At 44.7% G+C, this 27,797-nt stretch overlaps 1 protein-coding gene across 2 annotated transcripts; it reads left to right on the top strand.

Moving 5' to 3' along the window:
* Positions 1–157: 157 nt before the first annotated feature.
* Positions 158–25,967, top strand: PMP22 (peripheral myelin protein 22; the record flags this gene model as incomplete). 2 transcript variants are annotated; one of them, XM_084237443.1, is made up of 4 exons in its annotated part: positions 158–235; positions 1,455–1,551; positions 17,269–17,409; positions 25,804–25,967. In XM_084237443.1, the coding sequence occupies 4 exons, from the start codon at positions 158–160 to the stop codon at positions 25,965–25,967; spliced, it is 480 nt and encodes a 159-aa protein (XP_084093569.1). The 2 variants fall into 2 exon arrangements, with proteins under 2 accessions (XP_084093569.1, XP_084093570.1); XM_084237444.1 differs by lacking the exon at positions 1,455–1,551 and having other exon boundaries at positions 17,280–17,409.
* Between the last annotated feature and the right edge of the window lie 1,830 nt (positions 25,968–27,797).

Raw genomic sequence — 27,797 nt, 5'->3', positions numbered from 1 at the left:
CGGAGTGCCGGGCCCCGGGTTTCGGCTAGTGCAGGGACCCTCCCTCCGCGCGCTCCTCCCTCCGGCGCTCGCCCCGGCCAGTTTGCTTGGCCTCACGTCCAGCTTCGGCTCTCTCTCCCGCAGGCAAAAGCTCCGCTGAGCCGAACTAGCTGCCAGAATGCTCCTCCTGTTGCTGAGTATCATTATCCTCCACGTCGCGGTCCTGGTGCTGCTCTTGGTTTCCACGATCGTCAGCGTGAGTGCCAGGCGGACTGCAGGGCTGGCGGGGCGCTCGCTGCTCACCCAGCGCTCGGGCCTCCGGGGCGGCTATTCCGTCCGCGCTTCCCCTAGTTCCGCGGTGCTGTTAACTTGCAGACAAAAAAACGAGAAGTTTCAGACGAGCTGGAGCGTTTTGCAGATTCTGGCAATCTGCCCCTTTTAAGTTGTTTTGAGAAAACTAGAGCAGATTCTGGGGTAGGAAGGAAGCAAGGCTAGGTTAGCTGCGCAGGCCTCTCTTCCAGCCAAATAATTTCAGTGCAGAGCCAGGGTTCCCGGACCTATATTTGATGAGTGTTTAGCATTTCCTTTGGTCCAAGTTCTTTAAGGAAGGAAGTGGAGTATTTATGAAGGGCTATTTTTCGCCAAATGTCTGAAGTCAGAGGGCGGCTTAGTTCATAAAACACTCGTTAGGACTTGAAATTGGAAGATTAAAATGAGCTTTTCCGGAAAAGTATTCACAGTCCAGGAATCGCTTTATGATGTGAACACAGCACCTTCTTAGTTAAGTCTCAACCCATACGAACAGGTCATCAGAATAATTGTCGCAATACTAGCAAGCACCAAGTGCATTAAATTTTAAACTTATTTTCTTAGCCATGAGAATAGACTCAAGCAGTTACGTGACTGTGGCTTTAAGCTGTTAATATAACACAAATCCCAGGCATGGTATTTCTGTCTATTTCAAAGATTGAGAACTAGTAGGATGAGAAATAACAGGCTCGGGATTTGTGACTTGGTTTATCATTTGCAAGCCTCTTCACAATGTCTTAATTGTACCTTATGGTAATCTTGCTGGATTTATAGGAATTGCAAGGAAATGGGTGCAGAGAGATGGTGGCTTGGGGACTGTCACTCAGGAAAGCAGGGAGGACAAACAGCTTGAATGCAGAGGTCCTGGGTGGAGCCCATGGCTTCCTCTGCGGTACATACATGGCCACATATAGCTTATGTGTGTCGGATACTTTTCCATTTACAAAGAGCTGTTCAACTCAAAAAATACTGGTCCTCCCCTCAACTCATGCGAGCAGACAGCCACCTCTCTTCTTTCCTGTCCAGGAAGAGGCCTCTGGCTGCAACTCCGGGCAGGGCAGAGGAGGGTCAGGCAGATGAGCTGATGGGGTGCCCTTGCCTTCCCCCTTCCCCTTGCCTGCATTCCTTACTACCTCCCCTGATCTAGGCTGTCTGGTTCTTTCTAGCAATGGATGGTGGGCCATCAATATTCCACCGACCTTTGGCAGAACTGTAGCACCACCTCAAGCAACGTCTACCACTGTTTCTCAACATCAACAAATGGTGAGACTGGCGATTTACTTCACAAACGTGTACTTATCTGTCTGTATCACGTTTCTCAGTCTAGACACTTGTTTTCAGAAGACACGAACCGGACTGTTGTTGCTAGGGTGGGCCAGACTGTGACAGGCGACCGTGAATCCAAGTTGAAGGGAGAGGGAGCCATTTCTTTGGCTGCGTCAAGATCCTGAGTGTCACTGTGCTGACGGTCACTGACTTACTTAATCTCACTTATGATTTCTTATCTTTATGATGGTGTAAAAGCAACAGGCATTCAGTAATTTGAATTTTGAATTTTGCTTTTTAAATTTTGATCTTTTCCTGCACTCAGGGTATGCAGTAGCAGACCCTCTTTGATGCAGACCCTCTTTGATGATAGGGGAAACAGCCTTTCCCATTCCCATTAGAAGATCAAGAAATTGCTGGCCCCATCACCACAGTGTCCCATCATCCAGCCTCTAATGTTAGTTCAGTCCTTCTAACATTCTCCTAGTCCAGAGTCTTCCAGCTTTGTTAATGGTGAGAGTTTATTCGACCATTCTGTTTCTCACTTTCAGGACAATGTTTAATAAATGATAGGAAATAGTCAACACTTGTCATGAGATGGGCTCTGTGTTAGATGATTTTGCCCAACTGTAGGCAAATATAAGCATCCTGAGCACAGTTCCTGACACAGGTCAACTAGGATAAGCTATTATGTAGATTTAGTACCTGACACAGGTAGACTAGGAGCAGCTATGATGTAGATTAGGTGTATTAAATGCATTTTTGGCTTATGGTGTTTTCAATTTATGATTGAGACATAACTCTGTTGTAAAGTCAAGGAAGATCTGTACATTCTCTCTATCTAGAGAAAGGCCCTAGAGCTGCCTCCTTATCACTCAATGTAGTGCTTCTTGCCAGTTAAAAAAAGTGGACACAGATAAAGAAAACATGTGGCATTAGGGCTAAACCTTGGGCAGGTCCCTCCAGGACTTTTGATCCAATTGGTGACTTTGGTTTGGTGGCCGTCTCTGTCCAGAAATGTCCTGCCTCTTTCTCTGCAGTGATGGGGCTGTTTCAGGGATAGTTGGGACAACTTTTGGTTCCTCAGTTACAGGACTGCTTTTCCTGGTTGTGAAGTGCTGCCATTTAGCATCAACATCTTTAAGTGTTTCCTTATTGCCAGATGGCACTTTAAAGCTATTTGCAAAACTCTTAAGCTGAACCTGGGTGGGTCCTTCATTCAGAATGTATTTCTCCTCTGTCCTCAGCATCTTGGCTTGTGAGATATTGGAAACCAGGCATACTGGATTATAGTAAAGGTATTTCTTGGCAGCAGAAGTGCACACACACACACACACACAATACCTCCAGGACCCAGAGGGAAAAAGTGCTCAGCTGGGGACTTTGTGTCTTTGAATGTGGAGAGGCAGAAGTAAGTGGGTGCATTCTTTTAGGCAGTGCTTAGTGGCAGCATATACCCTGGGGGGGGGCCAAAGTGCTAGGGGGTTAAGGACACAGTGGCCCAGCTCAGCACAGTCTCATGTTCCAAAGGATGTGCCTTTGTTCTGGAGAGGGAAGAAGCTATAGATATGATAGAGCTGACCTGATACTCTGCATTTAAAAGCTGTAACCAATAAAGCATAGCTTTTTGATATTGTTTCAGCTACTCACAGATCCCATATTTTGGTGGCTGGTGCTACACCTGATGAGAGAAAACAGTTTAGATGCAGCTCAGTAAAGCAGGGAGGGAAGTGGCCCTTAGTTCTGGCTTTGCACAGTTTGCTCTCTTGGCTGAGTTCTCCCTCCAGTGGGCTGGACATCCAAACTGCCCCTGAAAGCATTACAAATCAGACATCTCAAATCTCAGTACTAAGAGAAATTGCTAAAATTGTCATTTAGTAATTTATATAGGGGTGATGGGCAAGGATAAGAAAATCCTGTTTTATGTTCCACTTTCCTGGTTGAAAAATAAAGTCCTTGGTCCTTATTGAAGTGAGCACTCCTTAATCTTTTCTCTGAGTGTGTGAAGAATGTAGAATTAGAACCGTCTAGGGCTTGAATAGTGATTTTGCAACAAGAAAATGAAATACTCTTAGGTTGCAGAAAGCACTGCTGGCCCTCAAAGCCAAAGCATTTGGTGGCTGCCCCTCCAGGGTCTGGCAGAAATTCCCTGCAGACTCAGGCCTGGAGCCTCTCTACTCGCTACTGACACCTGGTGGTCCCTAGTGGTGACTCAGCCTGAAAGGGAGGCTTTGCCAGAGGCCCTGTGTGTCCACAGGCCTGGATCCCAAGAGGCATTTGGCCATGCGGTTTGGCTTGGATTCCTGAACTCTTAGGCCCGGAAGGGGGCAGTTTTGGCAGGCTGACTGAGAATGGCTGGGTTTCAACAGAAGTGAGGTGGCAGAGAAACAGCTATCTAAATTGTGCTCAAACCGTCTGCAGGAAGGAAGGCAGTGCTTGCCTCATAGTGGGCAATTGACCTGGCTACATCTTCCGCCTTTGTGAATAGCTGTTTCTCCACACCAGTGGCATATCTCAAAGGGCAGGAGGATTATTTTGATCGGGAAACTTATATCTCAACTGGCTCTTTGCAAGGTCATCTCCTCAGGCTCAAGGTCATCTTACAATGACTTTGGGTCTTCAGCGTGAGTTCCAAGTCCCTGATGGTTACTTCCCCTGGGGATCCTGGAGGGTTCCTTTTCCACACCTGTCTTCTCAGCTGTCTCAGTAGGGGTATTTTGAGAAAACCTGGACAGGCCTGCGGACAAACTGGGTTTGTTTGGACTTGTGTCATTTTTAAGCTGGAAGTTTCCAATTTAGCTTTCCTAGGAGGAGTTATCTCGCTGACATCCTCCTGACCAGTCAAAGTGTGTTATACGTTGGCTCTGATGGGGTGGGCTTCTGGGCCTCCGTTGCTGTTTCTATTGGGTTTAATAATTCATGACAAATAATAAAGTGAAAAGAGATATAATTTAAAAAATGACATAGACTATCTTAACAAAGAAACTACTCATTGCAAACCATTTACCTGGCTCTTATATGCTCCTAGGATGTTTGAAACAGACTGTTTAAGTAATCTAAGGAATTTGTTATTGATGTCAATTTGAGTAGATGGTACTACAAGTGTGTTCTGTGAGAATACGTTGGTTTACGTGATTTCCTACTTTTTCTGAGGGGGCTCATTTTCATACCTCCAGGACCCTGGTACCGCACCTCTCCAGGCGCCCCATTCACATTCTTTTTTACATTAGTGGGGCCCCTGGCCACACTGGCTGACTGCATGGCAGGCCAACATCTGTGTTATAATGTCTTTTGAGAGTGGCGTATCAGTTCTTTTTCCCAGGCTGACATTACGAGTAGCTTTAGATTTCTTACCAACTGCCCTGTACTCTGTTTCCCTCTCTATTTTCTTAATTTATTTACTTACTTTCTGAGCCATCCTGATACTGACTGCAGGTGAAGGAGGCTTAATGGGGGCACATTCATCATCTCCTTGTGTTGAATGCCCTTGGGGTCCGGGGATTGCAAGGACTGGAGAATAGCGACCTTGTGCTTGGACAGTCCTGGGCCTTGTTGGGAGTCAGGAGATGTGTGGAAGGCTGAATCACTGTGAAGGCAGCCTGGGCCAGATGCCCAAGAAGTGGGGGCAGGCAGGCAGTGCCAGAGTTCAGGGGAGGAAATGGAAGGGAAGTCTCATGTGGGAGGTGGAATTTCATCCATCCTCCAAAGGATGGACAGGATTTATATAAATACAGGCAAGGAGGAGGATATTCCCTGTCAAGACATTGATGTGACCTAAAGCAAGAGGGGAAGCAGCCCTGGGACGTGGCAGACCAGTCGGCTGGTGTTCCGGTGAGGATTAGGAGTGACTGTGTCTAACAGAATATCTTCAAGAGGCTGTGGCTTAATGGCAATAGTTTTTCTTTTTAAAAAGAAGTGTGTCAGTAGGCAGTGTGAGATAGGTTCCATGAAATCATTAGATTTTTCTAGTTTGTGTCACTGCCATCTCTGGGTTTGGCCTTTATCTTCTTGGACCCAAAGGCTGCTCGAGCTCCAGCCATTTCATCCATGCTTCAAACAATAGGGTAAAGAAAGGAAAAGAAGAATGTGTCCCCTATTGTTTGGTGAAATGTTCCCAGATAGATCATATACTTCTGTTTCTTTTAGTGGAACTTAGTTACATAGCCATGCCTAGTTACAAGGGAGGGTAAGAATGTAATCATTTGGCACAACTTCTTAATTCATAAAAAGTTACATAGCAAGCACCTCTCAGTAATTCTGGCATGAAATACTTCCTGTGAGGCTTTGACTACCCCCTTCCATACCCAATTGTACCCTTACAATAGCTGTGCTGGGTCCTATGTGCTATCAGACCAAGGCTCAATTATTTCAGAATTCTTCAAATATTTTGTCTGTGGTCTCCTGGCTCTATTGGCACCATCATCCTTGCAGCGAGCCCTATCAGAAAGTAGGATCCTTAGCCTCTCTCTATCTCTGCTCCCCCCCCCCCACGACCCCAGTCTCTAACATCATGTTTCGTGATGTCTTGAGTGGTTTTTTTTCCTTCCGGTCCCGGCACTTCTCCTTAACTCCAGACCCACACATCTAGCCCCCTCCCAGGTACATCCACGGGATATATAAGAGGCACCCCGAGCCAGTTAGCCTTCATCTGCCTCCACCAAATCTATTTTTTGACACTTTCTAGTATTTTCGTGAATGATGCTCTGCTGGTCAGCAAGCTAGACTACTAGAATCTACCTTGATATGTTTCCTTCTCAGAATCATCCTCATTCCCAGCAGCCTTGGCTGTTTCCACACTTGCATTCTTTGTCAGTATCACCATGGCAGCCTCCTAACTCCTAACCTATTGAATTTTGGGTGATATTTTAAAATATAATCTTATTACTTATTACTAATCTTGTAAATCCCAGTTTTAAGCCTTTTAGAGGCTCCTCAGTGGTTTAATCTTCAGATGAAATATTTCCAGAGGCATCTACCTGAACGATCTGTCCCTGTCCCCTTAAATCTTGTCTCCCATCTCTTCTCCCCTTCATCTTGGATTTCTGCCTTCTCTCAGTTCCTAGAATATGAACTTTTCACCTCAGGATTCCCTCAACCCCTCCCTTCTTGCCTTCCTTCCTCTGTTCTTTGATATGTAACTATTCCTTGAAAATCTTCCAAGTGCCAGATACCATTATAGGCACTGAGAATACAAGAGTGAGCAAAAGCTTACATTTTTCTGGGCGAAGCAGTCGATCGATGAGGATAATCTGGGGCAGTAATAGGAACTACAAATGGAATGAAACAGGGTCATGTGATAAGGAGGGATTGGGGTGGGGAGCGGAGGCCTCTTGTAGGAAAGACCCCTTGAAGCTGGCAGGTGTCAACTGTGTGAACATCTGGAGGAGATTCAGACAGAAACCCCCTCAAGAGCAAGATTCCTGGGGAGTAAAGGAGTCTGGCAGAGTTGAGCAGCTGAGTGTAGACCAGAGTGGTGGGAACAGAGGGTGTGAGGGGTTGAGAAGTCATCCCATAGATCCTTCTAGACCCTAGTAAGGAGTTTGGTACATATGGATGCCATCCTGATTTTTGCAATTTCATTTAGACCTGCTCTGTCTAAATGACACCGTTTCTCGGTGGTCTGTTTTATTCTAAGTTGGAGTAGTAGTTCAGAGCATTTATAGGGTCAGATATATTAGCAGTGTTTCAAAATGATTCCTGATTTTTCTTGTTTATCCATTTGGTGGAGGCATTGTCATTTCAGCAATGGCATCAAACCATTTCCTCATCTGTGGCACAGCTTTTGGTTAGATTTTAGGAAACACAGGAGGCCCTCTGCATTTATGGCTTCATGTTTTGCAATTTAAAATCTTTGTGGCTTTCTGGGCCAGCCCACAATCTCTACCCAAGTAATGACTCTTGATTTTATAGCGCCTATGGGCTGCGAGGCCCTGGCAGGGGAGCTTGGCGCTGGAGCTGGGATGTGGTGTCACAATGCTATTGTTTCTACCCTTAAGGCTTCTCATCAGATGTTGACGCCCAGGAGTTAATTCAGAATGTCTGTTTGAACCTGTGTCTGACCCATATGCCCTCAAAGCTCACAGTCTTTGCTTTTAAAAGATACTTGAGTTGCATTTCCAGGATTTTACCAGAGCTGAGAAAGCATCCCTTGTATTTCAGGAGCAGCATTGGCCTTGATGCAGCTGAGGTTGTGGGTGTTGGTTTTCCATGCCTGTGAGAGGGCTGCCTGGCATGAAGCCTCTGAGTGTGCAGTGACTGACCCACACATAGATGCCCAGTGTTGGCCCAGCACTGGGAGGTCATGGAGCTCCCCCACCCCACCATCTAGCTTCAGACCCCTCTGCAATATGTCCACTATGTGTTATCCTATCAGTAGTGGAGAACTCATTACCTTTCAAGAGAGCTCCTTTCATTTTCAAAGAGCTAACAATGCAACCCATTCATTTATTCTTCAAAAAGATTGAACAGTACTAAGAACTGTTCCAGAAACTGGGCACATGAATTTGAACGAGAAAGGCCAGGTCTCTGTTCTTGTGGAGCTCACAGTTACTTAAGGGAGACAGAGAATAGACAAGAAATAAATAACTGAATAGTGGAAAGCGTTTTGCAGGGAACAAATTATGTTACAAAATAGAAAGTCTCCATTGGGGAGAAACAGCTGGTCATGGAAAGTCTTTCTTCCATAGTCATGTGGCTCAGGACTTAAAAGACAAGGAAGTCATGTGAAGAACATATGTCCACCAGAGACAGCAGCTGGTGGGGCAGAGCCTGCTAACTGGAGGGAGGACTGAGAGGTGAGGCAGGAGAGGGACATGAGGGTCGATTGCTAGGGCCTTGCTGATTGTGGTACTGAGGACAGCTGGGACACCATTGGAGGGGGCTAAGCAGAAGAGTATTCTGAAAGCTCATCCTGTGATGTGGAGCACATTATTTTGGGCAGAGGCAAGAGTGGGGGCCTGGGGACCAATGAGAAGGCAATGGTGATGGCCCAAGCTGGGCTTGATGTTGATGATGATGATGATGATGATGATAAAATACTAATACTTCATATAGGAACTGTTAAGGAGCACTGCATCTAATCCTGTAGGAACTGTAGGGGGTAAGCATTGGCTTGGCTAGAGAGACAGGTCGAGAAGGAGACAGGACTGTGAGAGAAGATTAGCTGGTGAAGTGGATATGGAGGTTAGGGAAGAAATATTAGAGATGACTTCTGTGTTTGGGGCTTGAGCAGCTGGCTATGAGTGGGGTCTTGAAAGAGGGGAGATGGTAGAGGAACAGGGTGTTTTGGGGGAGGGATAGAAATTAGGATTTATGTTTTGGCCATCAGAGATGTTAAAAATCAGTAGCTCAGGAGAGAAATGTAGGCTGGGAATGTACACTAGTCACTGGTCTACATGGGAGGGTATTTACTGACCTCTTCTTGCCCCTTAGCAACTGGGTGACTGGTTTGACTTGGCAGGCTGGTGAGCGGAGACTAGGAGAGCCTCTGGGCCTCTGCTGTGCCATTCTCCTTCCCCCGTCTCCAGCTTGTAGGCTATTATATCTGCAGAAAGGCAGTAGGATCACTGAGGTTGTTAGACATCAAACACATTATTGAACTCCTGAGCACCCAGGGCTGAGTAATGGAGAGCCCCGTACAAGCATCAGGAGGCCTTGCTTTTCCAAATGGGCCTTCTTTAAACAGTGGGGTGGTCTGGGGCAGGTGCCCTGGTTGCCTGGCAGCAGAGTGAGCATGGAAGTAGGATCTGGAACACGTGCCCACCACATTCTGTGAGTCCTGGGCCACTGTCCATATTCAGGACATATCTGTGACACAGGGGGCAGAGAACATGAAAGGAGGTAGTCTTTGAGCTGGTCTGTAGAAATTGGGGAACACTTCAGCAGGGGCGGGAAGGAGAGGAAGACTTTGTGCTTGGGAAAGGGCGGTGTCCCTGTAATGGGTGGGAACTGGGCTGCATGGATTCTGGCTTGGCTTTTAGTATCTATGATGATTGGCTGTTTTCTGTATAAATACAATAAAAAGGAGGTATTGGGGGGAGACTGTGATTATTCTTATGTGGATGATTTTTGAAAACCAAGATCTTGAAAGCAACTGAATCATCCCTGTGTATTCTCCATTTTATAGCTCATGATCAGGCAATTAAAACTGCCTTTATCCTCTTCACTTCCATCTTCCCCAGCCAAACCCAGCATCTCTGAGTGAGCTCTTCTTAAAAAAGAAAACAACAAAACAGACTCCCTGATGAATCAGTTAGAAAAACACGAAACTTAAAAAGCTAAGCAGACTTTTTTTTTGATGAAAGACTTTTAAGAGCTTTTAGTATTTCATTGTACATTGTAGTGTCTGAGGAAGGAGGTGAATAAACATGACCATGGAAACTAGCCCAGATCTTTGGAAACACAGCCTAATCTGACCCTCCTCTTACTAGTTTTCCAACAAGGGAATAAAGAAAACTTCTAACAGCTGACTGATTTCATGTGACCTTGATACCTCCGCGGCTATATTTTTCGAGTCCTGGGACCAGTTAACTGAACTATGGAGTGTTGTATGGCAAATATAAATTAGATTCTAAAAATTAGCCCTTGTGCCTCATACCTTGTGCCTTAATTAGGATGCAGCTGCTTGAACAACACTTCAGGTTAGTCTGGATACCTTCACATGAAGGTTCTTTCTACCTATGGAGCAGTCTGCACTAGTTGCCAGCCACAGGTTTTGCTCTAGTTAAAATGCCTCCATGACTTATGATGAAGGCCTCCCAAAGGCCTTCTTCATCTCTGTGAGCTCTGAGCCAGTGTCTGTGACTCCAAGTCCACCGTGACATCCCCCCTGGCCTGCCTTCTGCATAGGTCACAGGGAAAGCCACCCTGAGACCTGAGCCCCTTGCAAAGCTACCTTCAAAGCTGGTCTGGGTGGGAGAGACATGGAGGGCTGAGGTGGGACCCACGCAGGGCCTGCTCGTGCTCCAGCTGGTGGGCGAAGCATTTTAGTGCAAAGGCCACATTGTTGAGGATGGAGGCCTCTGGAGAGTCAGCTATTTCTGGAATGACATTCACACTGAGAAGGAAGGAAAAATGGCAATTTGTGTGAAGGCAGTGGGTTGGAAGATTTGAGGACAGAGATCCAGCCTTGCTGGCCATGTGCTTTTGCAAATAGCCCAGTCCCCTCTCATGGTGGCTGTCTCCCTGGCTCTTTTCTGTAATGGCCGCCCCAACTTAAGTTCTCACTCTGTTGGAGCCACCCTTTCTTGGGCTTTCAGGAAACCCTTTCTCTTGATTGAATCAGGGAGTTTTGATGACTTGCTTGGAGTGGGGCTGGAAGCAAAAGATGCAGAGGTGAATGGGTGCACTTAAAAGTGTCTCATCCTGATCCACTGCTCTGTGGTGGGCATTCAGGTTGTTTCCATAATGGGTGAGAGTGGGGTGGTGAGTGGAAAGTGAGGATGGTGTGGTAACATACATCTGAGGAGGAATGAACCTATCCCTCTAAATCATATAGAGTTGTAGACTGATGTTACTCAATAAAGGAAAGATAATTTTTTTAAAATATAATTTAAAAATTAAAAAATTATTATGAAAATAATTAATTAAAGATAAATGAAAATGCTTCATCCTTTCTGGCCCTCACCTCACTGGACTGTAGGCCCCAAGCTAAGAATATAGCTGAGGGGGCTGATGTATTTCCTTCATTGCTTAACTGCTGCTGAAGCCGGAATCTGACCTGAGGCCAGCTTTGCTCCTGGGCAACTTGAGCTTCTCCATGTCAGCTGAGGGTGTGGGGCCTGCTTGCAGCCATGATGCTGTGTCATGAAGCCCTCAGCATCCCTTTACCTGACACACATTAGGACAGTGGTTCTGCAAAGAGCTTTGGCCTTTTAATCTCTGTGCTCAGCAACCAGCGTTGGAGATGGACCTGAAACACGGTCACTGGGAATTCCACAAATATGTGCCAAGTCTCCACTTTGGGCCAGGCGCTGAGCAGGCCCTGGAGAATGACAGTGGATGTTCCACTGGCAGCTGCTAAAAAAGATGGTGACCTTAAAATTTAGGCGAAGACTCTTGCAGCACTGGGGCTTGAGTGGAAGTTCAGATGTACCAACTAGAATGTTGGCCTCACATGGGATTCAGTCTGCCTAACGCAGATTTGTAATTGGCGGCTTCTTCTCTTTCATTACAATTCGCTCTACTCTAATAACTACTTTTGATACCTCTGATTTATTTTGCTGCAGCAGAGGTTGGCAAACTAGAGCCTGCAGGCCAAATCTGGCCCAGGGCCTAACTTTGTAAGTAAGATTTCATTGGGTGAATGGGCTGCCCCTGTTCTTCACCGGATGACAGCTTTTGTGCTAAGATGGCAAAGTTGGGGAGTTACCATGGAGACCACAGGCACTGCAGAGCCTAAAATATTTACACTCTGACTCCTTGCAGATAATTTGCTGACCCCTGTGTGGAAGATTAGATAGGAACTAATATCAAGGTGGTGTCAAAGCAGTGTTTGGGGTCTGTTCGGTACCTTAATAAGATAACTTATGTGAGCCTTGTGGTGCCCGTTACACTTTTACATTGCGTGTCCCCAACAGAGATGCCCCAGGAATCATATACAAGTCAGTGCCTTTACCCTGCCCCTCAGCACCTCTTCAAAGGGGTTATTTATAACATCCTTTAACAGAGCTTTTATATCAACTCTTTTGTTTGATCTTTACCACAACCCAATGAGATATGTTAATACCTCATGCTGCAGAAGAGGAATTCATGGCCCAAACAATGTTAAGTGGCAGATGAAGCAGGTGGGTGGCAGGACTGGGCCACAGAGCTCCCCCAGGGACATCCTGGCCCTGACTGAAGCACACACGACTACACGAACCTCCTCAGCCGGATCAAGCACCTGCCGTCCCTGCTGGTGCTGTCTGACCTCCATTCCCTCCCGACGTGGGTCTATTCCAGTCTCCGTGAGTGATTCTGGCTTTGGAGCGTGTCATATGAACTCTGGAATCTCCTCTGGGCATTACGGGCTTCCCTTTGAACAATGTCAACTGGGCTTTTGTGCCGTCAGCCTCCTTTCTGGGCCTGGTGAGGAGCTGCTTCCCTCTGACTTGGCTCTGTCTACCTTCTCCACACCCACATGTAGCTTCTGATTTGATGGCGTTTGAGGAAAAAAAATCCCTTTTTTCTCTGGCTGGTGTCCCAGTCCTACCCAGGATTCCATTAGCTCTTTGAGTTTGGGACCCTGACTTATTTTTGACTGCCATGTCTTCTTTACCGTGTACTATTTGTTTTAATTATTCAAATATTTCATAGATTACATACAAATATTTTCCTTATTAAATACAAATTAAATCGCATAGGCCAAGTAAAAGACTTTCTCGGCTTAATGCTCCTTCATTTCAGCCAGTGGGGTAACCACTGATATCAGTTAGGCACATCTTTTTCATTTTTTTAAATTTTATTTTTTTAAATGAACATGTGTATGTGTGTAAATATACACAAATATAGGTTTCTGGTGTGTATTTACATAATGGCATCCTGTTGTGTGTATACCTCACTATTTTGGAGATCTTTCGGAGGTGGTTCATTTTTAACTGATGATTTTTTAACTCCCTCAAAACATCCCATTTTAGGGCTATCTATTTTCTCTTGTGGGAATGATGCTACAATGAATACCATTGTTAACTTCTCTTTGAGTAGATCTTCAACATCCTTATTAATTTGTCCTTGATTATAAGTTCAAATATTTATCCAGAATATAGTGATTGAGCTGTTGGATCAGTGGGTACTTGATATTAAAAAATTTAAATATATTCAGAAAGTTGCTAGTCACATACGGTTATGTTATCATTCCTGTGAACGGCGAATGGAAGTATCTTTCACACATGCACTCTGTTGCTATTATCAGTCTTTGATTTTTGCCATTTTAATGGATAAACATTGGTATGGCATTCCTTGTGGATTTCATTTGCATTTTCCTGTTACTAATGAGATCAAACACCTTTTGATGTGTTTTAATATGTTTATTCATGTTTCTCCATTGTGCATCGCATGTCTATCTACATGTTTTTTAAATTTTACTTTAGCTTTTAATGTATCTGGAATTGAATTTTATGAATGACGTGAACCAGGGATTTAATTTTATTTTTTGACCCAACACCACTTAATATTTGTTGTGTTCTTTTCCTGTTGATTAAAAATTATATTTAATATATACTTAATTCACATGTAGCCTTCCAAAGTCTAAATTCTGTCCCATTGTTTTATTTTTGCTTTGTGGTTAATACCACATTGTTTGAGTTGCTAAAAATTTATTATATAATAGAAATTATTATATCTATGTGTTTGACCTCTGGTGGGTGATGTCCTGTCTCATTGGTTTTGTTTATTTGTTTGTTTGTTTTTGTTACTGCTGTGTTTGGCTCAAAAAATTTTTTGGCTAATACTACATGTTGTCTTTGTATGAATTTTTGAAGCTTTTTGTCAAGGCCCATGTGGGTTATTGATTAGGATGGCACTGAATTGTAGATCACTTTAGAGAGTGATAGCATCTTTACAATTCTGAGTGCCTTTGTCTAGGAACATAATAGAATTCTGTTTCTTTATGTACTTTAATAAAATTTGTCTACCTTATTGATTCCCCAGTGGACCATATCCTTTAGTTGACTGTATTTTTGTCATATTTCTTCCATTTCATGAATCTCTGCTTTTATCACTATTAAGTCAGTTAATTGTGGATTATTTAACTCTTTTCTAGCACTTTGAGTGAATGTTCAGTTCATTCTTCTTCAATAGTTCTCTTTTCTAAAGAAGGCCCCAATGGTAAACATTTTACTCTGAGTTGTGCTTTGGCTGTCGCCCACAGATTTGACAATATGATTCCATGCTAAAGAAATTTTTACTACTCATCTTCATTTTCTTTACCCCAGAGATTATGTGGAATTCTACTTTTAAATTTCAAATTTATTTTGGCTAACTTGTCTTTGATTTCTACTTTCTACTTGCTTTGCTTGTGCCTCTATCATGTCTACTTTCTTTGAGATTTATTGAGGTTTTCTTGTTGCCTAATGCATAGTTGGTAACAGTGTTCATGTTTTTGGAAATACTTTGTAGTCTTTATTATATGGAGACAAATTTTCTTTATATATAGTAAATTGACTTAGTTAATTCTGTGAATAAAACAATATATATGCTACTAAATGTTTGCTCTACTTGACTTAACCAAGCCTTTATGCTAACATCTTTTACTCTAATTGTGGCTTTATCAATTTCTTCTTATATTTTAATTATTTCTAATCATATTTCAAGTATTTGCTTTATACCCCTTCTAGGCCATGTTTTTACATGTGTAAAGGTTTAACAATATTATTTCTTCATGATAAATTGGATTTTTACTCACTGTGAAATATCCCTCTTTGACCATGTTCATCTTTTTCAATGTAAATTCTGCTTTACCTAGTACTATTATTACTATACCTGCTTTCTTTTTTGTTAACATTTGCCTGGGGCCTCTTCTGAAAATCTTGTGACTTTCAATTGTTGTTTGTTTTAAGTATATCTCTTGCATCATATTGTAGGTAAGAATGATGTAATTCAAGTGAAATTCTACATCTTATAATGAGTGTCTCGAACCCTTTCTCATATGTTGTGGCTGGACATGTTACCTTCATGTATGTGTCTTACTGTGCTTGTGGTCGAAAACCTTCTTCTTCAACTTTGTTTCCTGGGAGTCAACCAAAGGCTGGACTTGAAATAGTGGGTGCTCAACATATGTTGATTGACCAAAAACTTCTCTGATCCCCTAATTCTGATCTATTGGGTTGTTGGAAAATTCATGACACACTTTGCTTGAAAAACATAGAAAAAATATATCATGACTTTTCCAACAATCCAATAATTTGAGGGAAAAAAAAACTTATGGTAAAATAGCTCAGTTGTAACGGGGTTGGGACTAAAGATGAAATTATTGGTAAAGGAAGTTTCAATAAGGATTTATATATTATTAAATCTAAAGGATGTTTCCTATTTATGTAGATTTAACATATAAGATTTTGAGTATTCTCTAAACATGCAGTCTGGTAGTTCCTGATGTTCATGGTGGCAGAGGTCAGGACTCAGATAAAGATCTCAGAATCGGTGAAGGAAATGCAGGATTTTATCTCCACTGAAATGCAGGATTTCATCTCCACTGGCCACTTCCCTTATGAGATACTCATTGAAGGACACTACCCAGCAAAAGTTGACTGACTGTTTCAGTTCCAGATCTGGGTCTCAGATTTCTTTCTGTTTCCAGCTTCACTTATCAGAGTGCTGGATAATTGGTTTATTTTTTTTTAAATAATATTATGGCAGCATTAACTTTATTGCCAACTGCTTCTCTGAAGAATCACTGCCCTGGATAAATACAGATTTCATTAGGGATATATAAAAACAAAGCCAGGATGACTCACAGCCCATTAGACATCATTTCCTTACCTTAATTGAAAATTGACAAGAAAATTGAAAAAATTAAAGAAGCATCTGTTCTGTCATAGTGGAAACAGAAACTGGAATCAAGGACCTCCCATGCTTGGTTGTGCCAATTGGGCTCATCAAAACCTTTCCGGAAATTCCCTTTAGTATAAAGGAGCTGGGCTACTTGATCTCTCACACATCTTTCAACTCCAAAATGCTGCCAATCTGTGTCAGGAAAAATCTTATGTGCAGCTCAGTACTAACGGTTAATCTAATGAGCATCCTTAAAAGTTGGCCGTGAGCTACTTATAACACAAACTTGGTTGATCTTTTCAGTTACTGATTTATAAACCATGCAGATTTCATAGCTTTGTATACTGTGTTAAGCATTGACGTCTATTTTTCAAAGCTGTTTCACATTAGCCAGTTACTGAGCAGAGAGGAGCAGTACCTGCCCTGGTGTTCTTTGACCCTCACGGGACAGGTGGGCAAGGTCATCTGCAGCTGTTCCAGGTGGGCACCCGAGGTCTTCCTGGATCGTGCCAAACCCAGCTTGTTTCCTTGTCTCCTTTCCTTCCTGTAATAACGTTAATTTGCAGTAGATGGTGAACTACAGATTCTTCTTTGCCTGAATTTCATTTGAAAGCTTGCAGATTTGATCTAAGGTTAGAGGTTCCACAAAGTATAATCCATAATCCTACATGGTGATCTGACCAAGTATGAGCTCGTGACTGACCAACACACCAGAAGGGCGAGATGACTGAGCAAATGGGTTTTTGTGGCTATATAAAGCATGTTTTTCTTCAGCATCTTTCTTCTGATTTCCTACAAAATTAGTTTTGGCTCCAACACTTTTTATTCCCAGCTGTCCCCACCAGTTCTATATATTTTGGGGGATGCTGATGTTGTAAACAGTGATTTTAAACTATTCTCAGAATGGAGGTGTCCCAGTAAACCCTTCGAAGCACCCCCATGGGCACTCTTAGTGGTGGGATAACATTTCTTACAGCCTTTTTCTTAAAATGTGCACAGATAAACATATGTTAGATTTTTTCCCCTCAAAACAAACAAACAAACTAACTAACAAACCAGGAAATAAAGAATGACTTAAGAATGCAAAAGCGAATTGTCTGCATTCTGCTCACAAGAGAGGACTTTTGCTCCTAGAAGGACTATGGCTTTTAGGGGTCGTCGTGCATCAAGCCCCACATTCCTTGTGCAGGGCCCTCCCTCCACTGTGGTCAGCTTATTAACCTCCTGTTTCTTCCCCCCTTCCAGAATGGCTGCAGTCTGTCCAGGCCACCATGATCCTGTCCATCATCTTCAGCGTTCTGTCCCTGTTCCTGTTCTTCTGCCAGCTCTTCACCCTCACCAAGGGGGGCCGGTTTTATATCACTGGAGTCTTCCAAATCCTTGCTGGTAAGTTGGAGATGATAAAGTCCACTTGGGAGGTAGACCTATTCAAGGTTGTGGAACGATCTGTTAGTAGACGGATGTGGTCCCAGAGTGACTGATGTTTGTAAGTCTACCCATTGGATGCTTTTCAGAAAGCACAGGTATGTGTGCTTGTGTGTGTGTGTGTGTATGCACCTTAGAATATGAGAACTTTCTATTTATCCATGGAATAAAATACGTGGGAAATAGGACTTAGAAACTCTGGAAGGAAGTCCCCAACCAAACCAGACTTATCACTAGAACGAAGCTACATCAGGACATATTATCAGCAGAATCGCTAAGGATTTTAGTAGATCAAAGGCTGGGTCCTGTAGATTACATTATGCTGCAAGGAACCATCCCTGCTTCCACATAGGAATTGAACCTGCTGGGGGCTGCCCAAGGTTGTTCTTTGCTATGTGTCTCCCACCTCTAACCAGTGCTGAAGCCACACTGACAAATTCTTACTCCCCAGCTTCTGGGTTCCACTGGACTTTGATTTACAGTTGTCATCCTCTGGTGTCTTCCCTGGCACCTCTGTTTATCATGTCAGCATTTTCAAACACCTGACCATGATATCACATGAGTATCTCCTTCAACTCCTCACCACACTGCCTTCAAATTCCCTTCTTGTACAGTTCTCTATATGCACAATATGCAGAGTCCAAGTTCATAGTCTTCAATTCCAGAGGTGACAGCTTCCAACTTTGGTTCTAGATTTGGCCAGAGTTTTACTTCATTGAGTCTTATCCTTCTGTTCACTCACTGGCAGTTGCCTGACTGCAGGACTTTCGAGAAAAGAGAGACTGGTGAGGTAGTGGAGTCTATAGTCCAGATTAAAAACTTACAGATCTCTAGGAACCAGAGGACATCTGGGAACTGTGAGATGGTCTAGATTGTCTTCTTGAGTAGGTGGAGTCCAGCATCTCTGGTTTAAGTTAGTTGTCAGAATATCCGTGATTCTGATTCACCACCCAGTGCTCAGGACAAATCACCGGAGGGCTGAAGAGCCCACATGTCCTCACAAGGTTAGGTGGATGGAGGATAGATCGTATGGATCACGCAGGGCTGGATGGCAAGACAGTCAGTGGTTGCATGTTGGGGACCTTTTCTGGAAGCCAGAGTTACCCTTCCCTAGAAACATGAAGCAAACTGGAGAACCATATCTCAAGAAACACATATAGCATTCAGTATTCCCAGTTTGGGGATTTCAAAACTGAAAAGTACTTTGCTACTTGTAAAGTTTTATTAGACCAAGCCAAGCCCCTGTGTTGTTGCCAGTTTTGTTAAATTTCTAATTACATACTGAGCTATTATTTCTAGGTATGTTAGAAGCAGTTATCCAATCCATTTCAAGAAGTAATATAGAAAACTAGAATTTGTTCTGGGACTTCTATTTCGACTTACCATTTATAGTTAGATATCAAATAATGATCACATCCATTGTATCAATGCACCAATAGCTATATCCTCAAGATAAAGTAATATAGACTGAGGAACCAGAAATTTTGTATATTTGATCTGTACAAGCTTGTTGTTTTACTGATAAATAGAAAGGATAAATGATACCTGGCTTCTGCAAGGACGATCGATGCTTATACTCCCTCTCATACCACATGGACTGAATATAGTGAGTACCTCCTTTTATTTAGAGAAACAGAATACACCAACATTTTTGAAAAAAATTATTTATTTATTTATAAAAGCACTGGGTACAGTCAGAAGTGCGGGGGGCAGGGTGAGAGAATTCACCAGAGCCAGAGCGGGGAACAGAATAGGCAAACTGATGAAGTGCACTGCTGGAGGGAGCAGCGGGCATAGCAGGAGAGGTCTGCGCCCCATGTGGGACCCTTGCTGGTGGCCAAGGATCGAACCGGCGCTGCAGAGGCTGCGGGCAGCTTCGCAGCCCAGCACTCAACCGCTGTGCTACCGGGGAGGCCCTACACCAACATTTTTGAGAGACACAAAAGCCAAGGCAGAAACTCTGATTTTTCTATTATCTTTCCTTGAATTTGATTTACAGTGGTTGATCAGTGCAAATTCATGCCATTTATTAATTCCTAAGTTCCCCAGTGACCGTGATGAGTAAGAGCCTCAACATCAGAAGGAGCCAAACTAAAAATACTGGACTGAACAGTGCTATGTTGATGTTGAAGGAGCATCTCAGAGCAGACAGCACCTTCAACTTTATCCCACTGAAAAGTTTCAGCTTTAAATTCTCTCTGTCTTTTTTGCAACTCCATTTTTGGTCAAAACCCAAAGTCCAGTAATGAGAATCAGTAGGTCATATGCTGTCACTGCACTGTGAGTTCAAGTATTTCCATGCAGCCCAAACTCTTAGGTCTCTTCCCAAGTTTGTTTTCTCATCCAAACTCGCTTCACTGTTTTGATTCTCCTCCCAGCTCAATACAAGCCTTTGGGACTCAGCTATGAAAACCTCTGAACTTCGAAGCACATGATCTGTTCTTCCTTTGTCCCCCATCAGATTAGCTGCTTATCTCTCACAAGACTTTTAGTTGTCAGTTTGGTAGCTCATATTGGAATAGACTGTTAACCCAAGATAGCAAGTATAATTTATACATCCTGAAATGTTCTAGCTCCAGTCCAAATGATCTGAAAGTTAGTCTTCCAGGTTCCTCGGGTCCCTAGAAGTTGCATTTGAACTTGTAGTTTCATAAAATATTTACTAGCGTGGAGAGCGGTAAGTTCGGGATGGCACTGACAGATTGCCTTACTCTTATTATCTGATGATCCTAAATCACCTTTGCGATGTGTGCTTCTCAGGTCGCAACCTATTAAGAAACCAGTAGCTAGAGAGAAAATGAATGAGGGGAGAGTTGTTGGAGATGTGAAATGGTGATAACCTGAGAAATTACATTTAAACATCGAGATACGGGCCTCCCCTGGTGGCACAGTGGTTGAGTGCTGGGCTGCGAAGCTGCCCGCAGCCTCTGCAGTGCTGGTTCGATCCCCGGCCGCTGGGCAAGGGTCCCACATGGCGTGCAGACCTCCTGCCGCGCCCGCTGCTCCCCTCAGCAGTCTATTTCATCGGTCTGCCTGTTCTGTTCCCCGCTCTGGCTCTGGTGGATTGTCTCACCTTCCCGCACATCTGGCCTGTACCCCGATTCTCGTATAAATAAATAAATAAATCTTTAAAAAACCACATAAACATCAAGACACAAAGCAGAAAAGAAACCAAATAGAAACCAAAAAGCAGACAGGAAAGGAGAGAGGGAGGAAGGGTGAGAAGGAAGAAGAAAGCAGTGCCACAATCACTGGGTGTAAAATTTTCAGAGTGTGTGCTAGACGGGTGAGGGTCCACACAGGGCAGAGCCATCTTCAGAGCACTAGAACATTTCCAGAATCTGCCGAGTTTCCCAAGGCTGGGCCCTCTGTGCACAGCTGCCTTCTGGAGCACCCAGCTGCGCCTATAGATCATACATGTCTGTGCAGGAAAGGCGGGAGGAGGTATGTGGCTCTGGGGCCGAGGGCAGATTCCGCTGTCTCTGCCTTCTCCAGATGACAGCGCGGTATGCGGTCTCAGACCCTCTTGGTTTGCTGTGTCATCCCTTCTGCATTTCATAATAAGCCTCAGGCTTCACATCTAAGCACCATCCTTCCTTGATTACATGCTTAGGTTGGCTGCTTCCTGAAGATGTGTTGAGAGGCACCGTCTTCTAGTTCAGTGCTCTTCAATCTTAGATATACATCGGAATCACCTTTTTAAAATGGGGGTGCTTTTTAAAAAAAATGTCAGTGCCTAAGCTTCATTCCTAAAGAGTCTCAGTTAAAAGCTCTTGGGTGGGACCATTCCTGGGTGACTCTAATGCTCATCCAGGGCTGTAAACCACTGGCATAGCCATTAAACTGCCCTGAACCCCACTCTAAGCTCTCCCAGGACATTTGCCCCCAGATGACTACTCCCACTCACAAGCCATATATTCTTCTAAACCCCCTTTTACGGAAGCACCATCCTAACCCTGTATTTGGATTCTGGACTCATTCTTATTTTTAGGACCTAGGCCATCTCTTCTTAGACACTGGTTATACTTGCACTTGCTCTGCTGGGTCAGGTCACAGTGGACAGGAAAGCCTCAAGAAATTCACTTATAGAACGACCTGAAGGCAAGAGTTGCCTCACTTACCTCTGGCAACGAGGTCTGGCACCTAGTGTGGGATGACTGCACAGCTGTGTTCCCCAGCAGACCAAACTTGGATCACTATTGTTGCTACTTGTGATTGAAAAGAAAAGGTGGTAGAAGGAGACTCCTGAGTGAGTTTTAGCTTCTCTGTTAGCTTCTGTCTTAGATCAATAGAGGTACAGAGCATGTGGAGTAAAGGACTTTGGGGAGTGAGTAGAACACAGCCTGCTTCCTGCGCTGGTGACTCAAAGACGGCTTCAGTGGTGATGAGTGAATCACATGATGTTGCACTTGGTCTTGCCCAGAGCAGATTCTAGGGCTGCTGTGGGGGGCTTTCTAGGCAGCAGGGGTCACTTGGAAGTTGGAAAAGGAAACTGGGCCAACAGCACAGAGAACAGTTTGTGTAGGTCGGACAGAGAGCCCAGTGCTTTCAGGGTTTAACAGCCCTTCTTGCCTTTTCCTGCCCCACCTTGTTGCCCGAAGGGCCAAGTGGGGAGAGACAAAGGCGCTCACTCAGCAAACCAGCGCCACACAGGCACCGTCCACTGACTGTCTTTGTGTTCTTACTTGACCCGCACTTTCTAGCTACTTCACTCTGCTCCCACTCCAGGCTCTCAAACGAACCACTTTGGCAAAGGTCACTGATGCACACTTTAAGTCACTTGCTGAATCACACCACTCCTTTCAATACTGTGAGCTACTCACTCCCTGAAGCTCTTTCCTCCCTCGGCTTCCAGAGCATCACCACTTCGCCACTTACCTGTCCTCACCCACCAGGCAGGCTCGCTGGAGTCTCCTCTCCACGTCCCCTTATATGCAGTCCACTCTCAGCCCTGCCCCAACGTGCCAGGCAGCCCACATGGGCTTTGACTCACGGACACCATTGCAACTGTGCAAAACCAGCTGGTGCCCCTTCCTGGCCCTTATTTTGTCCCCACCTGCTGGGGTGGGTGTTCTAAAACACACATCTGTTGGTGTTTTTCCTCCACTAAAGGTGTGCTTCCCGATGAGCTTCCTCAGTGTGCTAGGGCAGGTCCCTGGTAAGCTGTCAGGCTCATTTGACACTGCCGTCCATCAGCTGAGATTCATGGTGACCTGCTGGTGTTTACAAGCTTCCTGACTTTGCTCATGTTTTTCTTTCTTCTGGGTCCCCTTCTCTACTTTTCTTCATCTGCCTGCCTCTCACCCGTCCTTGAGACCCTGGTCAAGCACCATCTCTTTGTCAGGCCTCTCCAAGGCCCCTGCTTGTCAGGCCTCTCCAAGGCCCCTCTCCAGCACCCAACTGCTCTTAGGGCATCCAGTGCGCACCATCTTCCTCTCTTGAGATCGCATCCTATGATGTTGGGATGTGGGAAGCCTACTGACATGTAGGTTTCTGGGTGACACCCCTTGAAGGTAATGGCCATAGCTCGTTTATCTTGGGGTTGTGAGCCCCCAGGACAATGCCTGCACATAATAGGCACTCATTATGTTTACTGAACCAAATACAATGGACATAAGGAAAATTTAAAGAATTCCTTCCTTTGCAGTTGTCCCTTAATTATTCCCTTCCAAAGGTTCTGGATTCTAATCACTCACCTGCAGTTGCTAACACTCTTAATTTAGGGGGACTTTTCAGGGAGTTATTGCAGACCCAGCCATCCTGTGACAGGTGCAAACTCTCAAGAACTCTTGAATGACCAGTGTTTCCATGTAGTCTGGACAGGGTCAGTGTCCTTCCACTCAAAGCTTACCTACCTTCCCCAGGGTGCCTGCCACTGCCAAAGCATAGGCCGTGTGTATGTGGGGAAAGCAGGGTGCTCTGGGGTCTACAGCCTCACTTACCTCTGCCTTGGGGGACATTCATAATGCCTCTCTGCCTACTGAGAGACAGATTGCTGAGAAAGTGAGTCACAGCCCACTTCTGCGGAGGAATGTTTAACTCTTAGGGACTCTGTGTGATGTTGCCCTGGGTAGCAGACAGGGGCTGCCAGGCAGAGTCATTCTTTTTTATATTCCAGGGCATGTCTGTTGCTTTACATACTGGCATCCTTGTAATAACATAGTCCCTAAAACATCAGCCTCCTGGCAACAATAATCATAAAGTGTGTAGTCTCTTTGGCTTTGTATATAATCTAAACTATTTGCTTACTGAAGTGAAGCTTAAATTTATTCACTTCTGAGATTCTGCTAGGGTGAATGTCTTTTAAATTGAGTTCTGCTGTAGTTAGTCGCCACACTTTGTGTATCTTACCTCTCTGTCCCTTGTGGTCTGAGAGTGTCTTTTCTTTGCCAGTGGGATCTGGGCATAGTTGGTCTGCATGGTTACCATGGCATTTTTCATGCCAGTGCTGGTTAGACACCCACCCCATCTGCAAGCCCTGCCCACGCCACAGGCATTGTCTTCTCCCCAACATGTTCCTTTTATAGCCCTACCCTATTCAGGTAGGTCAGAGATAGCCTACGAGACTTCAGTATTTATTTTTTTAAATTAAATTTTATATATATTTTTACATCATTTTTCATTTTTGCACAATGTATGCATTTTCATCTTGGTTATAGTCCCCATACAATTCCCACCACCCTTGTTTTGATCCTACTCCCTTCTCCTCCTCTCCACCCCCTGTAGTGTGTCTCTGGTTTATAGTTGCTTATTGATTTTGATTTTCACTTTATTATAATTAGTCTTTTTCCTGGTCCCTTATTGAGGTTTTCTAAATTTCTGCTATGAGTAAGACCATCCGGTATTTTTCTTTTTCTTTCTGGCTTATTTCACTGAACATGATCCCTTCCAGCTCCATCCATGTTGCTGACTTTAAGAAGAGTTAGCCCTTTGGAGAGCTGAAACATGGAGCTTTAGGGGAAGATAATGGAGGGTCACAGTGTGTTCCCAGCAGATCAAAACTGCTGTTTTCCTCAAGGGACAACTCACCAGCAAATGATTTCTCTCCTGACATCTATGTCTTCACTAGCTTCACTGAACTTTCTGGAGGGAGCAGGTTCTGAGCTGACCCCCACGTAGTTCCAAGACTGTGTGGCTTTCTCAATGGGGCCAATGGAGTGGGAGTTTGCTCCTCTGACTTGCAGAAGGACAATCTTATCAGGGCGGTGAATATAACATATTCCCACTTCTGTACTTTGTTCAAACAAAGTTGCACAGTCCGGTGAAATAGCAGTGGGCTTAATGTAGGTGGTCCAGGCGCTGCGAGGAATGTCCACAGGAATCCCACACAGTATGTGAATTTATAATAGAGTCACTCAGAGCCTCTCAAAGACCCTGTCTTCAGGAGGGAACAGAGCAGGCTTTGTGCAGCTCCAGGCGGGGCGCTGACATCACTGGAGCCCTCCCTGCCGAGGGTGCTGACTGTCATCCTGGGCACGGACCATCACACTTGAAATTGTCTGCCTCGTGAGACCCAAGGTGGAGGCTGTTCTTCCCACACCACAAGGTTACATTAGCGAACAAGGGGGTAGCCTGGCCTATCTAGGCTCTCATATCCTTTAGCCCTGTTGGGACTTGAGGCCTAACCTTGGGGCACCAAGAACCATTGAAAGGGACAGGTGGAAAGGAGCTTGCTCCTGGTAGTCACCTCCCTCTGCACTTTGCTTCCCACTCATACCCTTCCTTCCTCCCTGCTCCCCCCTCTCCCCCACTTCTTTGTCCTCTCCATACATTCCTTTGTCTGCCTAGCAGTGCCCGCCGCCATGCTCCTTGCCCAGGGGATTAGCGTGGTCTTCTGCCCCGTGTTCTGCATGGAACCTAATGCTTTTGCCACTTGTCATTCCATACTCATTGGCTTAGATAATGCCGCCACCCACTTCTAGGGTGACTCACAGCTTTCCAGGGGCTCCCATACCCAATACCCTAGGAGAGAGGTTTATCTTGCAACCTGAATTCTCAGTGTAGCCCCTTGGAACTGGTGACAGAGGAAGTGAAATGTGCCAGAAATGATGCTCTGTGGTTCATATATGAGAAGTGGAGACCCATGGCTTCCTGCTCCTATTCTTTGAGCCCTTCTTAATTCTGGACTGACTCTGACATGTTCTTCTTGCACAGTGTTTGACCTCCCTGCGGCCCACACTCTCTTCTCTCTAAGAAAAAGCAGCAGCTGTGTGTGGTGTGTGGGAGGCTGGGGGAGCACAGGGGCTGGCGGGACAGGGGCTGAGGGTTCTGTGTTGGTGGCATCTGTGTCGCAGCGGTGCGGGGGACTGCCCTCGAGCCTGCGCCCTCACTCAATGTGTCCCTCCTCTCCCCCAGGTCTGTGCGTGATGAGTGCGGCCTCCATCTACACGGTGAAGCACACAGACTGGAATCTCAACATGGGCAGTTCCTATGGCTTCGCCTACATCCTGGCCTGGGTGTCCTTCCCCCTGGCCCTTCTCAGCGGTGTCATCTACGTGATCCTGCGAAAGCGCGAATGAGGCGCCCAGACAGTGGGTCTGCGGCTCTGAGCATGGGCAGGGAAGGGAGGCAAGAAACCAGAAACCAGAAACCCGAAGAATGAAAAAGAGCTAGCCAAAAATCCCAAACGCAAACCAAACCAAACTGAAAGCAGTTGGGGGTGGGGGTAGGGGCGGGCCGAGGGTTAGTGCTGATTGAAGATGTATATAATATCTACGGTTTATAAAACCTATTTATAACACTTTTTACATATATGTACATAGTATTGTTTGCTTTTTATGTTGACCATCAGCCTTGTGTTGAACCGTAAAGTAGCTAAGGACCTTTACATCCTAACCGTGTAATCAAGCTCAGCATTTTTGTTTTGTTTTTTGTTTGTTTGTTTGGCCCAGAAATAAAATAACTCCATCTTGCCCCTTCCCTTTCATTTGAAAGAAGATACCTCCCTCCCACTCCACCTCATTTAGAAAACCAAAGTGCGGATAGAAACCCCGAATGGCCAAAGCCTTTTCTTCCTGGGTGACCGGCGCATCGCCCAGAGACACGCGCTGCCCACACCCCTGCGTGAAGCTCCCGTGCGGGCCCAAACTGGAGACCTGGGCAGAATCTCCCGCGCCTGCGAAGCTGCCCTTGAGGGCGGGAGTCGCGGTCACGCGTCTCCATGAGAAATCGGTGAGAATAAACCTATGAAATGGTGCTATGTATCTACCATTCCTTATTATCACTAATCATCTAAACTACTCACTGGAAATTCAATTAACAATTTTACAACGTAGAGTGGAGACCTGAATAATTCTATGTAATATAAATGGTTTATAACCGCTTTTGTACCTAGCTAGGCTGCTAGTATTACTATAAGATAAATACTAAATAGCCTTTATCACTCCCACATTTCTCTTACGGTCGGAGCGTCAGGACAAGTCTCTGCCCTTGGGATGGTGAGTTCCCTGGGCTCACTCAGCTGCTCACTCAGCTGGGTCTAGACTGTTCTCTGCCTCCAAGGACTGTCTGGCAATGACTTGTATTGGCCACCAAACTGTAGATGTAAATACGGTGCCTTTTTGATGCTAAGACTCCAGACCTTTTATTTTTTTGCGTTGCTTTTTCTGATTTTGTACCAACTGTGTGGACTAAGATGCATTCAAATAAACATCAGAGTAACTCACTGATCTTACTTTGGTTTTTGTGGGAACCTGGTGTGGGTGTGAGCTGTGCATGGAAAGCAAGATTGAGCTGATGATCAGGGCTGCAGTTTGGTAGCGAGGAACCAAATTCATAGTCCTTTTGCAGGTTACATGGAGCACATAATGCCTTCCAGAAACTTGGGCAAATGTCTGCTTATTGGAGAGGGCCAAGGTTTGCAACTGAAGTGGAAGCTGTAAATGCACTGCAAAAGATGTGAGGCTAAGTTCATTGAACTTAGCCTTCTTTTGTGCTCTGTTCTCTGATGATCCACATGGGGACCACAGAAGCATATCTCGTGCTCACTGAATATATGGGAATGTTGGCACACGCAGCTCAGATCCCTGACCTTTAGAAGGAGGGGAGGTATGACATGGTAAAAAGTCTGCTTGCTAGTATCTTGAGGTCAGATTTTCAAATAAAAATTATTTGGCACCAACTAAGCTCCTAACACTGTCCAGAGGGCAGAAAAGGGTTGACTGTGTCATTCAGCTCGATTGCTGGGCTGTGTCTTACTAATTATATTTTTATTTTATAAAATCAGCTTTTTATTGTGCCTCTGGAGTACATTGAGCCAATGATATACTCAGTAATGTTGAACTGGGCACCAGAGATCAAGAAACATTGACATCATTCTCAATCTTAAAAGGTTACATTTTAGTGGGAAG

This window comes from Talpa europaea, assembly GCF_964194135.1.
Source record: "Talpa europaea genome assembly, chromosome: 7".
NCBI lineage: Eukaryota > Metazoa > Chordata > Mammalia > Eulipotyphla > Talpidae > Talpa > Talpa europaea.
This window is presented reverse-complemented; position numbering and strand designations above follow the sequence as displayed.